This window comes from Setaria italica, chromosome I, assembly GCF_000263155.2.
Source record: "Setaria italica strain Yugu1 chromosome I, Setaria_italica_v2.0, whole genome shotgun sequence".
Classification (NCBI taxonomy): domain Eukaryota; kingdom Viridiplantae; phylum Streptophyta; class Magnoliopsida; order Poales; family Poaceae; genus Setaria; species Setaria italica.
The window spans coordinates 17,036,598-17,050,064 of NC_028450.1; the positions used below are offsets into that span (position 1 = coordinate 17,036,598).

The 13,467-nt window shown below is 45.7% G+C and overlaps 1 protein-coding gene across 1 annotated transcript; it reads left to right on the forward strand.

The window, feature by feature from the left end:
- Nucleotides 1-7,029: 7,029 nt before the first annotated feature.
- On the forward strand, nucleotides 7,030-12,459 carry LOC101768297 (26S proteasome regulatory subunit 6B homolog). The gene is made up of 6 exons (XM_004952324.4): nucleotides 7,030-7,645; nucleotides 8,607-8,837; nucleotides 9,452-9,610; nucleotides 9,921-10,073; nucleotides 10,578-10,661; nucleotides 12,035-12,459. The coding sequence occupies exons 1-6, from the start codon at nucleotides 7,145-7,147 to the stop codon at nucleotides 12,167-12,169; spliced, it is 1,263 nt and encodes a 420-aa protein (XP_004952381.1). The 5' UTR covers nucleotides 7,030-7,144; the 3' UTR covers nucleotides 12,170-12,459.
- The last annotated feature ends 1,008 nt before the right edge of the window (nucleotides 12,460-13,467 follow it).

The window sequence follows — 13,467 nt, forward strand, 5'->3', positions numbered from 1 at the left end:
ACTCCACTTCCTCCTCCTCTTCTTCTTCTTCTTCCTCTTCTTCTTCTTCTTCATCGTCGTCGTCGTCGTCAGACACGACCGCCCCTCTCCGCCGCCGTCGGAGCTCCTTGGCGGCCCTCTGCCGCCGCTTCTCCGTCTCCTTGTCCTTGCGGCGCTTGTCCTTCTCCGCTTGGATGCGGTTGAGAGCCCTCCGTGCGGCATCCTCCGGCACTGGCGGGAGAGAGTCCTTAACCCGGGTCAGCGAGCCCTGTGAGGTGAAAAAGAGGATCCACATCGGAACAACAAGATGGCAGAACGTCAGGGGGGAGAGGTAGTGACCTAGACGCCTTACCAGGTCCACGAAGCCCGGCTCCGGGCGCATCGGCGGGTGCCCGGGGACCGGGTACTCGACATCCTTGTCCTCCAGCGCCTCCCGGAGCCGTTGCTGGATCTCGGAGGCGGCGAGCGCGCCTATCGCCAGGACGGTGCCCTCGGGCGGCATGTCGGGGGTCATGACGCCGAGGGGCCGGATCCGGAGCATCAGCGGCGCCACCCGCCGGGCGTGGTAGGCGCCGATGACACCGGCACCAGTGAGTCCCTCCCGCTTCAATTGCCCGATGGCCTGCAGGAGGTCGAAGATCTTCTTCTTCTCCTTCTCCACCGGCCCGTGCGCCCACACGTCGGGCGCCGCGTCGATGGTGCGGCCGGTGAACGGCGGCAGGGGGGAGTTCGGGTAGTTCTTCACGTAGAACCACTGGTTGTGCCACCCCTTATGGGACACGGAGGTCTTCACCGTCATATACTCCTTGGAGCGAGTATGACGGAGGTGGATGCCGGCGCACCCAATCGGCACCGGAGGCGACTGTTGCTGGCTTCCGGCCCTCCCGGTCTTCTGGTAGAGGCTCACCGTAAAGAAGTACTTCCACAGCTCGAAGTGGGGCTCGATCCCCAGGAATCCCTCGCACAACGCGACGAACGCCGCAATGTGCTGGATCCCGTTGGGGTTGAGGTGCTGGAGCTCGAGCCCGTAGTAGTGGAGCAGCCCGCGGAAGAAACGGCTTGGAGGGGAGGCGAATCCCCACTCGTGGAAATGGGCGAAGGAGACGACGTAGCCGGCGGGCGGCGACGGAACCTGCTCCGTCTCCGGCAGCCTCCACTCGTCCGCCGCCGTCCTCTCGCAGAGGAGCCCCTTCCGCACCAGACCTTCGGCGCGCTTGGCGGTGAAGTGGGAGACTCCCCAGGAAGCCATCGCCAAAGAGGGAAGAAGACCAACGAAGACGAAGACGAAACGCGCGGCGAGTGGCAACGGGAACAAGGAAAGCAAAGCGAGCGCCGGAGAGCTAGAAGGCAAGAAGGCTTGAGCGCGAAAGGAGAGGAACCAGAGCGGCGTGTTCCAGCTTTTATAGGAAGAGTACCGGGGAAGCCAAACCGACGCTCCGGCCGCCATAAATGCGGCGCCAGGTACGCCCCTGCCACGCCCGTTTCCTTTCGAAAATCGCGCGCACGATCGGCCGCGAAAAAACATCCTATCTTCCTCGATCCGCGGGACGGCGCTTCCATAACTCCACTCCCCGGGCTTCGCGCCCACGACGCTCCGCACGACCGGCCCTGGCACACCAACCGCTCCGCTCCGGCCCAACGCCCACAGGGAGGTAAGAAAGGGATACGGGGCTGAAAACGCCCCTACGGCCCAATACAGTCCAGGGGTTCGAAAGCTGGCCCAACACGGGTTCGACAGCTGCCCCAGGACATCCCCGAGCGAGGGGTGAAAAGGGACGGGCCCGCTAGCGGCCAACACCCAGGCAAGCAAAATGCCAAGGGCGCCCCAACCTCACGTTCGAGTCCCGCTCAGTATAAAGTTCATGGTTTTTCCACAGGGAAAGGCAACGAGCCCTCAAATCCAATCGAACGGATCCGAGAACTATATGAACTGACTGGCGGGAAATTGGAGTACGCCACCAGCTTGGCCCGAGCCGGACCCCCCCGAACGGGGACCGGGACTCCACTCGAACTTACCCGTTTGCAGCTCAAACGAGCACCACGGTTCGTCCTACGCGGATAACGTGGCCCGGCTCAACCCCTCCGTCCTAGCGAACGGACGCTTGAGGGGCAACGATCAAAAAGTCGACCTGGCCTCCCGATCGGTTTCCTGCAGCGAGCAGGAGCTCGGGGGCTAGCCTCGCAAAAAACTACCACACGTGTGGTCACAAACTGATAGGTTCCCTCAAGTGTGGCAAAGATGAAACAAGCACACCATGATGCAGGAACCGACAGCAAAACAGCGAAAGGAGCCTACGGAGGAGCACTCCTGCTCCACCACAGGCTCGGGGGCTACTGTTGGGGGGAAATATTAACGACCCCCTAATGCGCTGCTTAAAGAAACAAACGTGAAGGCCCAGGCCCACCGAAGTGTGGTCAAGTCTCCGACTCGCCCGACCCCAGCGTCAAGATCGGGAGCGCCCGACCTCCCTCTGCAAGATCTCCGCCTCGACCGACCGCGCCCTCAGGGTCGGGAGCCCCCGACCCTGTACCACGAAAGTTCCGCCTCGCCCGACCTCGAGCGAAGGAGTCGGACACGTTGAGGCCCACAGGTCAGAATCCTCCTCGGATACGTTCCGCATAGACAGACAAATCCTGCGGGGCCCCCCGTCGGCCTCACCATAAATGCGCCACAGAGAAGGCAGAGCGCAGGGCGACCGCGCCCCCCACGCAACCCGGCGCAAGTACCCGCGCACGACCCTCCTGTACGAGCTACAGTACTGGCGGCCAGCTCCCATTCGTCACAAAGCACTCATGACCTGCGGCGACCGGAGGCAAGCTAGGAGCAGCCCCGCCCTCAGGTCCCGCACGTCCTCGGGCCCCGCGCGAACGGCAGTACAGGCGTGAAGCCCCCCCTCTCTACAAGCTATCGCCAGAACAGCGGTATCCACCGTCCTCCATAGCGGACGGCAGGGTGACGACGAAACCCTCTCATCATGATCTATCCTGATACCTACGAACGTCGAAACAGCTACTTGCGAAGAGCTGCAACACTTGGCATCCGGCGGCCACCCCTTCGGACATGCACGACGGCACACGTTCAGGGTCGGCAGGACGTCGGGCGCCAGGGGCCTCTGCCCCCCTTTCCGCCAGACCTTTTTACCATCTCACTCTTTACCTTTTACCCGGTTCCCAATTGTAACTCCGGCCGGCCCCTTGCGATATAAAAGGCGGAACATAGAGCCGGGGGAGGGGGATCGAAAAACAGAACAAGAGAACAAGGCTTCTCCGGAGAACACAAAAAACAAAAGAGACCTGGGACCAGTCCCTCTCTCGCCCGTCTGTAACCCCCTACTACAGAATCCCCGCGCGAGCAACACGAACATCCCCGATACTGGACGTAGGGCTCCCTTTGCCCGAACCAGTCTAATCCGTGTCTCCCGTGCAACCATCTGAGGCTCACGCGCATAAAAGAAATTTACTAGTCTAAGTCCTGATCCGCTGATCTTGACAACGACAGTAGTCTACTTTGATGATATATTGATTTACAACAAATCTATGGATGAACATCTTTATCACTTGCGTGTTGTTTTTAATGCTTTACGAGATGCACGTTTATTTGGTAACCTTGAGAAGTCCACCTTTTGCACCGATCGAGTGTCTTTTCCTTGGCTATGTTGTAACTACAGAGGGAATTGAGGTTGATAAAGCTAAGGTAGAAGCTATTCATGGATGGCTTGAACCAAAGACTATCCGACAAGTGCGGAGTTTTCTAGGACTTGCTGGTTTCTATCACTACTTTGAATGAGCTTACAAAGAAGGGAGTGCCTTTTAGTTGGGGCAATGTACAAAAGAACTTTTTCAACATGTTGAAAGATAAGTTGACACATGCACCTTTTCTCCAACTTCCTTATTTTAATAAGACTTTTGAGCTTAAATGTGATGCTAGTGGAATTGGAGTGGGTGGTGTTTTGTTACAAGAAGGCAAACCTATTGCATATTTTAGTGAAAAATTGAGTGGACCTATTCTGAATTATTCTACTTATGATAAGGAATTGTATGCTCTTGTTCGCATATTAGAAACATGGTAGCATTACTTCTGGCCCAAAAAGTTTGTTATCCATTCTGATGCATATTCATAGTCAAGGAAAATTGAACTGTAGACATGCCAAGTGGGTTGAATTTATTGAATCTTTTCCTTATGTTATTAAGCACAAGAAAGGGAAAGAGAATATCATTGCTGATGCTTTGCCTAGGAGATATACCTTGCTGAATCAACTTGATTACAAAATCTTTGGATTAGAAATAATTAAAAACTAATATGTTCATGATGCTGATTTTAAAGATGTGTTGTTGAATTGTAAAGATGGGAAAGTATGGAATAAATTCATCGTTAGTGATGGGTTTGTGTTTAGAGTTAACAAGCTATGCAATCCTGCTAGCTCCATTCATTTGTTGTTGCTGCAAGAAGCACATGGAGGTGGCTTGATGGGGCATTTTGGAGCAAAGAAAACGGAGGACATACTTGTTGGTCAATTCTTTTGGCCAAAGATGAGAAGAAATGTGGAGAGATTTGTTGCTCGTTGCACAACATGTCAAAAGGTTGAGTCACGATTAAATCCACACGGTTTGTATTTGCCTCTACTTGTTCCTAGTGCTCCTTGGGAAGATACTTCTATGGATTTTGTGTTGGGATGTTCCTAGTGTGTTTGTGGTTGTTGATAGATTTTCTAAGATGGCACATTTCATACCATGTTATAAAACTTATGATGCTACTCATATTGCTGATTTGTTCTTTCGAGAAATTGTTCGTTTGCATGGTGTGTCCAACACAAATTGTTTCTGATCGTGATGCTAAATTTCTTAGTCATTTTTGGAAGACTTTATGGGCAAAATTGGGGACTAAGCTTTTGTTTTCTACTACATGTCATCCCCAAACTGATGGTCAAACTAAAGTTGTGAGTCGAACTTTTTCTACTATGTTTAGGGTTGTTTCAAAGAACAATATTAAGATGTGGGAAGACTGTTTGCCTCATATTGAATTTGCTTATAATCACTCACTGCATTCTACTACAAAGATGTGCCTATTTTAGATTGTTTATGGTCTGTTGCCCCGTGCTCCTATTGATTTAATGCCTTTGCCATCTTTTGAAAAACTAAATTTTGATGCTACTCAGCGTGCTAAATTGATGTTAAAACTGCATGAAATAACTAAAGAAAAAATAGAGCGTATGAATACTAAATATAGGTTTGGTGCTAATAAACTAAAGTTTGAACTTGGAGATTTAGGTTGTTGCATTTTAGAAGAAAGGATATGTTTTCTGAATTGCGAAAATCTAAATTGATGTCTAGGGTTGATGGACCATTTAAAGTGTTAGAGAAGATTAATGACAATGCATATAAGCTAGATTTTCCTAAAAACATTGGGGTTAGTCCCACATTTAACATTGCAGATTTAAAGCCGTATTTGGGAAAGGAAGCTGAGTTTGAGTCGAGGACGACTCAAATGTAAGAAAGGGAGGATGATTAGGACATCAACACTAACAATACATCCACACCGACAAGTACCAATTTCTGATCCCATTACTCGCACTCGTGCTCGTCAACTCAACCATCAGGTGAGTACACTCTTGAGTTTATATCCATCATATTTAGATAATGAAGACGTGTGCACTCTTATTTTGCTTAGGAACCAAGGTGAAGACCGAAAAGGAAACGGATTCGCGCAGGCTGGATTCAGACTGCCGAATAATACCAACTTGTGATAGTCACCACGGTCTCATACAGACTCGGATTGGGGTCTTCAAATACTTTATGGAATCCTTATCAAGTTTATTTTCATATGGATCCAAACTCATGTACATATCTATTTTGAGGTGGCCGCAATCATCAAATTATTACCGAGAGGTGCTGCATCACCTTATTTTAGTCCAATGGGTCGTGTATCAAGTTGGGTCCATTAGGAACGCGTCCTAGGGTTGGAGCATGACCCCAACACCCTTGTGGTTGTCCTCCCTCGTTCTTATACCCCTTAGTCGCCACCAGGAACATTTGGGTTTTGTTTAGATCAAGTTTAGCTTTCGCTACTTACTTGTAAGCGCGCGTGCTAGATCAGCCGCTCGTCTTCTTGTCTTCGGAACCATATGATATTAGAGATTGAGTTTGAAACTTTAATTTACATCTAATAATTTAGTACTTGTTCTACTTATTTTTGCAAGTTCTTCGATTGCTTGCAGGACGAGTGTCTTAGTGGTCGGGGTGTCGCGCTCCATAAGATCGTGGCAACCATTGGAGGTGGTGTATCGGTTGCTAAAGTGCAGTATTCTTGCAAGGTTGTAGTCGGGCCGTGAACGTCGTCTCTATCCACCAATCGAGTTATCCCACACCCTCTCATCAAAAGATCGGAAATTAACCCTTTAGATCTAGTTTTTTCATGCAGGTGGTTGCATCTACAAGTGATCCTAGATCCCTCGGAAAAGCGTTTAATCTATCTTGTTCACATCTCTACTCTCTATCTGCTTGATATCGATTGCTTAGTTCTTTTGTTAACATAATCATATCCTATACAAAGAGCTTTCGGTTACATTTATCAGTGCTTAGTTAAGTGTGCAAATCCCTTGGTCCGTGGATTGATAAATCTTAGGGGTATCTCTAAGGGAAAAACTACAACTGATTCGTGTGCTTGCGGTTCACACTGCCATCAACAAAAACGTATCAAAGTATCACGATATTAGACAAAATATTGGAGGAATTCCGGACGGCTCTACTCCTCCCATCCAATAAAATGGAACTCTCGCTTATCGAGGAGTCAAATATTTCAAATTTGACCAAGTTTATAAAAAAATACTAACATTCACATCTCCAATAAATTTAGTATAAAATATATTATATGATTAATTTATTGATATTTTTTTACATAAATATTAGTACTATATTTGAATAAATTTGATAAATTTAAAATTGATTAACTTTTATTTTGAAAAATATAATTGATTGACTTTTCAGTGTTTTTTTTATATTTACGGAGGGAGTACGCATGTGCGGGTGTCTGCCACACAGCTCTTTCCCTTCCTCCAAGCAAAGCAAAGCCGACCCGTCTTTTAGCTGTGCAGTCGAACCTCTCGTCCTCCGATCCGTCCGCAAACTCGAACCCACCTCTCGAAACCCTAACCAGCGCCTCCTTGCGATGGCGGCTGCCACCACCGCTCCGGCCCCCCCTGCGGCCACCCCGATGGCGCCCCCGCCATCCTACCCGGCCTCATCCGCGGCCTCCGCCTCCACCACTGCGTCCGCCGAGGACGACGACGACCTCTACGGCCGCCTCAAGTCGCTCCAGCGACACATGGAGTTCGTTGAGATCCAGGAGGAATACGTCAAGGATGAGCAGAAGAACCTAAAGCGCGAGCTGCTCCGCGCGCAGGAGGAGGTCAAGCGGATCCAGTCCGTGCCGCTCGTCATCGGCCAGTTCATGGAGATGGTCGACGGCAACAACGGCATCGTGGGCTCCACCACGGGCAGCAACTACTACGTCCGGATCCTCAGCACCATCAACCGCGAGCTGCTCAAGCCCTCGGCGTCCGTCGCGTTGCACCGCCACTCCAACGCGCTCGTCGACGTGCTGCCGCCCGAGGCCGACTCCAGCATCTCCCTGCTCGGGTCGTCGGAGAAGCCCAACGTCACGTATAACGTGAGCTTCTTCTCGTTTTTGCTGGATCCCCACGTTAATTTGACTTTTAGTGGATCTGGTGCTAAATAGAGCAGGCTACCTTGTTGCCCGAATCATAGCTCAGCAATTAGTTTATTCGTAAGGTTGGTCCCTAGATTTTGTCAATGTTACCAATTTCAGTCGTAGGGCTGGCAGATTTGAAGATGTCATTGATTACAGTAGTCTCCCGCAAGGATGAGATTTTTAGGAATAGAAGAGTTTTCAACAACACAAGTACAACTAAGAGGCAGGCATTAAACATCGATCAGGCAAGCAAACAAAATTGGGATGATTTACTTTGCTCTGAACTTCTAGATATTTACAGTTTTAAATCTGATAGCATCATATTTTAGGAAAAAAGTGGAAATTTGTGCAGAAACCAGTTGAAAGCTGGATGAACTTGTGTTTTGTTTTGCAATCTGGGCTTAATTTATATAGAATATTGGGATTCTGTCGCCATTAGCACCATCACAATTCCTCCTGAATTCGTAGTTTGAGAGGATTTTAAGGCTGTGCACCACATCAGATGTTGGATCTGTGCTAACATTATTATGAGAATTTTTGTGAATATGAGATCAAATTTCCTCCTTCAGTTTTATATTGGCACCTAAAAAGGAAATGTTTCCAGGATTTTGTTGAAAGATAACAGAATTCTCCATGCATTGGTGGAAAGGCACACAAATCAAAGAAGTACTCAAGCATTGTACATGTATAATCTTTTTCACATGGTGCCATTGCAGGAGATTGGAGTAGGTGTAGATACTGATTTGTGTTCAGTGGCAGGGGTGCTGCATAAAACTATAAAAGTGAAATATAGGGATGTGGTGGTGATGCCTGTACATAAAACTATAAAAGCTATTATTTTAAGTAGATGTAGAGATGTTTGTGCATTTGGTTTGGATGTGTGACAATTTATTGCTTTCTGATGGGGGGTGGTGTACAGGATATTGGAGGGTGCGACATCCAAAAGCAAGAAATACGGGAGGCGGTTGAGTTACCCTTGACACATCATGAGTTGTACAAGCAGATTGGTATTGATCCTCCAAGAGGTGTGCTTCTGTATGGTCCTCCAGGTACTGGCAAAACCATGCTTGCCAAAGCAGTGGCACATCACACTACTGCTGCTTTTATAAGAGTCGTCGGTTCGGAGTTCGTACAGAAGTACTTGGGTGAGGTAAGTTGGGACCTATTAACATAGTGCATGGTTTTCCAAATAAAATATAGAAAATTGATGCATGTTATAGCTTAACAAGTTAATTTTTATGGCATCATTTGTGCCCACTCATGCTTGTTTATGATAATGTATTCAAGTTCTCTATAGCAGCGTGTGTTTTTGTTCATTGAAAAAGGTTGGGGTAGAAAAAGGTTAGTGTTTCTGTATCTCCTATACAGAAGTAAACCATTAACTAGAAAGGTGTTTACAATTGGTTATGTTGTCCGGTGCTGTGGTGCATGCTTGAATGTGCTAGTAATCTCTGTCAATGGTAGCATTCTGGTTTCCTGGTAGCTTCACAACAGTTATGTTTATAGTCCACACACTCCATTTTATTCAGTCTACATGTGTCACCGAAATTATCTTTTTGTACCACAGATGACCTACTGTTAATATTTTTCAAGTTTTTTGTTTGACTAATACTAGTACGTATACTTCTTAATTCTTGCGTTGTTGTTAGTGGTTATTCATAGATACTTGTGGTCCATATAAGAATTTGCAGTTGATTCTTTTAGGTTGTCACAGATTTATCAGTCCCATTTGTGATGCTAAATGATCTTTGAATTCCTTTCTAGGGACCTAGAATGGTTCGTGATGTGTTCCGTTTGGCTAAGGAGAATGCCCCAGCAATCATTTTCATTGATGAGGTTGATGCTATTGCAACTGCCCGGTTCGATGCTCAGACCGGTGCCGACCGAGAAGTTCAGCGTATCCTTATGGAGCTACTTAATCAAGTAAAGACTAGGTCTTTAAGACCAGTGCTTCAGATTTATTGTTTCTTATTCTAGAGAACATTGGAGCATTTAAAAATGGACCTGTATTTAGCCTGATAAGTTGAAGTTTCTATGCAAGTTCAATTTGTATTTTTTATACTTTGTTTCAATTTGAGAATTTCTTCTATTGCTTGAGAAAAGAGAAAAATTGACTATAAAATCAGTAAACAGCTCTGTTGTCTAAAAGCTAACTTTGGAAAATTGCTATATTTTCAAAGATAATATTCCCTATTTCTTTTTAATAGTAATAACGTGCTTGTGTATGTTGCAGATGGATGGGTTTGATCAAACAGTGAATGTGAAAGTTATAATGGCAACTAACCGAGCAGATACTCTAGATCCTGCACTGCTGCGTCCTGGTAGACTTGACAGGAAAATTGAGTTCCCTCTTCCTGACCGACGTCAGAAGAGGCTTGTTTTCCAGGTAAGTTATTGTTATCCTGAAACAGTTATTGGTATGTTTTTTATGATGTTGTGGATGTATTACCTTGTTGCTGGTTTTTTATTCTTGCTCATCATATTGCTCCACAAATGGATTACTTAAGTTCAGTTAGTAGCAACTAAATCTTTTTGGATACATTGTGCAATGCAAATAGCTATTTGTTCTTTAAGAGTTTATATAAATTTAGGATGTTTTACATAGAGCCAGATCATACCGATAGCAAAGTTGTTCTGCACAGATGCACATGCTCATCTTTAGACAATCTATATTTTTTTCAAATGAAATTAAATCTGTATTTAGTGCATTTACTATGTGATGGTTTGTCTAGGATTTGCAAACAATTCCAATTATTAATTAGTTTCTTTGTTACAATTTTCTTTTCCACATCCATTCGTCATTAGAGGTGTTGGTTATAAAGCTTTCTCGGTTGCTAAATTTTCTTTGCTTGTGATTCTTTTTCACGTTCGATGTCTGCTCTTTCTTCAGGTCTGCACTGCCAAAATGAACTTGAGTGATGAGGTTGATTTGGAAGATTATGTTTCCAGACCTGACAAGATCAGTGCTGCTGATGTGAGTTATTTCCGTATTATTTATCAATTTACTTTTATATAGATTTGCATTTCAACTTCTGAAGCACAGTACCATTTTGGGTCTCAGGACATTAGTTGTATGTAGGGGTGAAAGCGGGATGGGAAAATTCCCGTCCCAACCGGCCCTGTTTCATGATTTAACCTACCGTTTCCCGCTTTTGTCGGTAAAATCCGAAATCGGTGTAGAAGCCTCGTTCACGGGAGTGAAAACGATTTTGCATTTTTCCTGACCGTTTCTTCGGAATCCCATTTTTACTCGGGAATTCCTGTTTTCGTCCGGATTTTTTTCCCACATTTATTGTTTAGGTCCAGCAGCCTGTAGGAGGTAGGAACAATAAGGCCCGGTGCAAGAACTCGGCTGTGAAAATTTGGAGCACCTGGCAGCTGGCGCCCCCTTTTATAGTGCATAGATGCCAGTCTTTCGTGCCTTCACGAGGTGGTACAAAACAACTGCTGCTGCTGCCATCAACTGCCCTGCTCGGTTGCTCTTCCGATTAGCTAAGTGGGCCGCATGGGTGCGCTTGCTGGTTTGCTTCCGGCCTGCTGCATGCATGTAACCTCAAAGCAAAATGGACCCCAACCTTAGCCAGCTCCATTTTATTTGATACTTTAACCTTTGTTGGCTGTGCGTGAAAAATGGACCCCAACCTTAGCCAGCTCCATTTTACTACATTGTTGTCCTGTAAAATTGGTTCTTTATTTTTTTTATCGTTACATGCATTTGTAGAACATGAAAGAGTCTTTCTTTTTAATTATGGTGTTACCAGAAATGGACCTATGGTGATTTGAACCAGTTACCTGTGATGCCATGTTGGCCTGTGTTGAACTTGATCTATGGACTAACAACTTGGGTCTATCAACTTGAATATGTGATTATGTCATTCTCATCATATATGTATACAATGGTACTGCAGCATCTACTTTGTCTTAGGTAGTATCATGGTTGCATTCTTTGCGTTGAGTTGAACCGTTGAGGTTGTCGTGTGGTTTGTTGTTCCTGCTTTTAATTATCGGTTCCTCACCATTGACACATTCCCAATCAAATTATTTCGTTTCCGACATTCCGTATATCTGATTTAGCTTTCCCAACCGAGCTTTTCCGATTTTGTTCCCGTTCCTGAATAAAAATACGAAATAAAAAAATGATTAGACCATTTCCCCGACTGTTTTCATCCCTAGTTGCTGTGTAGATCAATACTCTTCATACTAGCGAAGTTTACAAAATCACATCAGTATCTTGCTTTTCTCCTAACCACGTTTACTAGTAGATATGTTCTGATGGTGTTAGATTTTACTTTACCTGAACCCTTAACCCATCTGCATTATGTTAATTTTTTGTCCTTTTTGTTTCAGATTGCTGCTATCTGTCAAGAAGCTGGCATGCATGCTGTCCGTAAAAACCGGTATGTCATCCTCCCCAAGGACTTCGAGAAGGGGTACCGGACCAATGTGAAGAAGCCAGAGACAGACTTCGATTTCTACAAATGAGGCAACATGAGTGTTGAACTGTTTCATGTTTATCACTTGTATCCTTTAGCATCAGGGTTGAAATTCTGGATTGTTGCCTATTGTCACAATTCATGTTGTTTCTCAATGGTGATGTGATACTTTGCCTGCCGCAATGTTCACGTACCTTAAAATTGTACTTGCTGACAAAGTATTAGTGGCTGCACTCGTTGTGACCCTAAATTGTCGTGTACCTTATCTGGTACAAGTAATTCCTTTTGTCATGTGTACAGGCGGTTGAGGTGATTTGAAAGTAGATAACGAATTTAAGACGACTTTTTTTGGGGTTGATTATCCTTTTTTTTTCCGAAATAAAGTGCAGATGCTCATAAAAACTCCTATACACTCAACCTAACACTATGAATATATGCATGCTACTATACCTTAGCACCTTTGGGATGCATGCAACTCTACCTTTGCACCTTCGAGAGATTGAGTCGGCATATCTTTGAGATTAAGTCGGCATATCATTAAGTCGGCATATTTTTTAGATTACTTTGATGTTTTAATAGGAATGTTACCTACCACTGAAACAATAGTATGAATAAATCTAACAATAGTATGAATAAATCTAGAACAATAGTATGAATAAATCTAGAAAAGTAGTAACGCTCTGTGCCAAGTGGAGCACTTGAATTTGGGTTTTGAGATTACTTTGATGTTTTAATGGGAATGTTACCTACCATTGAAATAATAGTATGAATAAATCTAACAATAGTATGAATAAATCTAGAAAAGTAGTAACGCTCGGTGCCAGGTGGAGCACTTGAATTTGGGTGGTAGGTTGCAGAACAAAGTTGAGCTTCTTACGTCATTTTATTCTATACCTATACTTATATACTATAAAGATGAGTTTTTTTTGAAAATGTTTCCTACCTAAAAGATCCCCCGACTCACGGAGGACCCACCTAGGAGGTCACGGGGTTTGAAAGTGTGAAAAACCTCACGTTAGAAAATATTTTTACCCTTTTGCATCTACTTTTTTCCACTAGCGATGTTTTATACCCGCTCGCGTACCCACCTTGACCTGCCTCCGTCAATCACACCACCTCAGGCCCCCTTCCTCCCTTCCTTCCCTCCTTGCACGAGTGTTGGCACCCTTCATCGTTCCTCCCCTTCTTCCCTTCGTCGCATGAGCACCACCTCTCGTATCCACCTCCCCAGTCTCATCTCATCCTCGTCCCACTCGAAACCCATACCATCTCCGGCGGCAACAACAACAGCCATGGCTCCCTTGATGGCGGCCGCGGCTGCCATGATAAAGATGGCTTTCTTCCCTT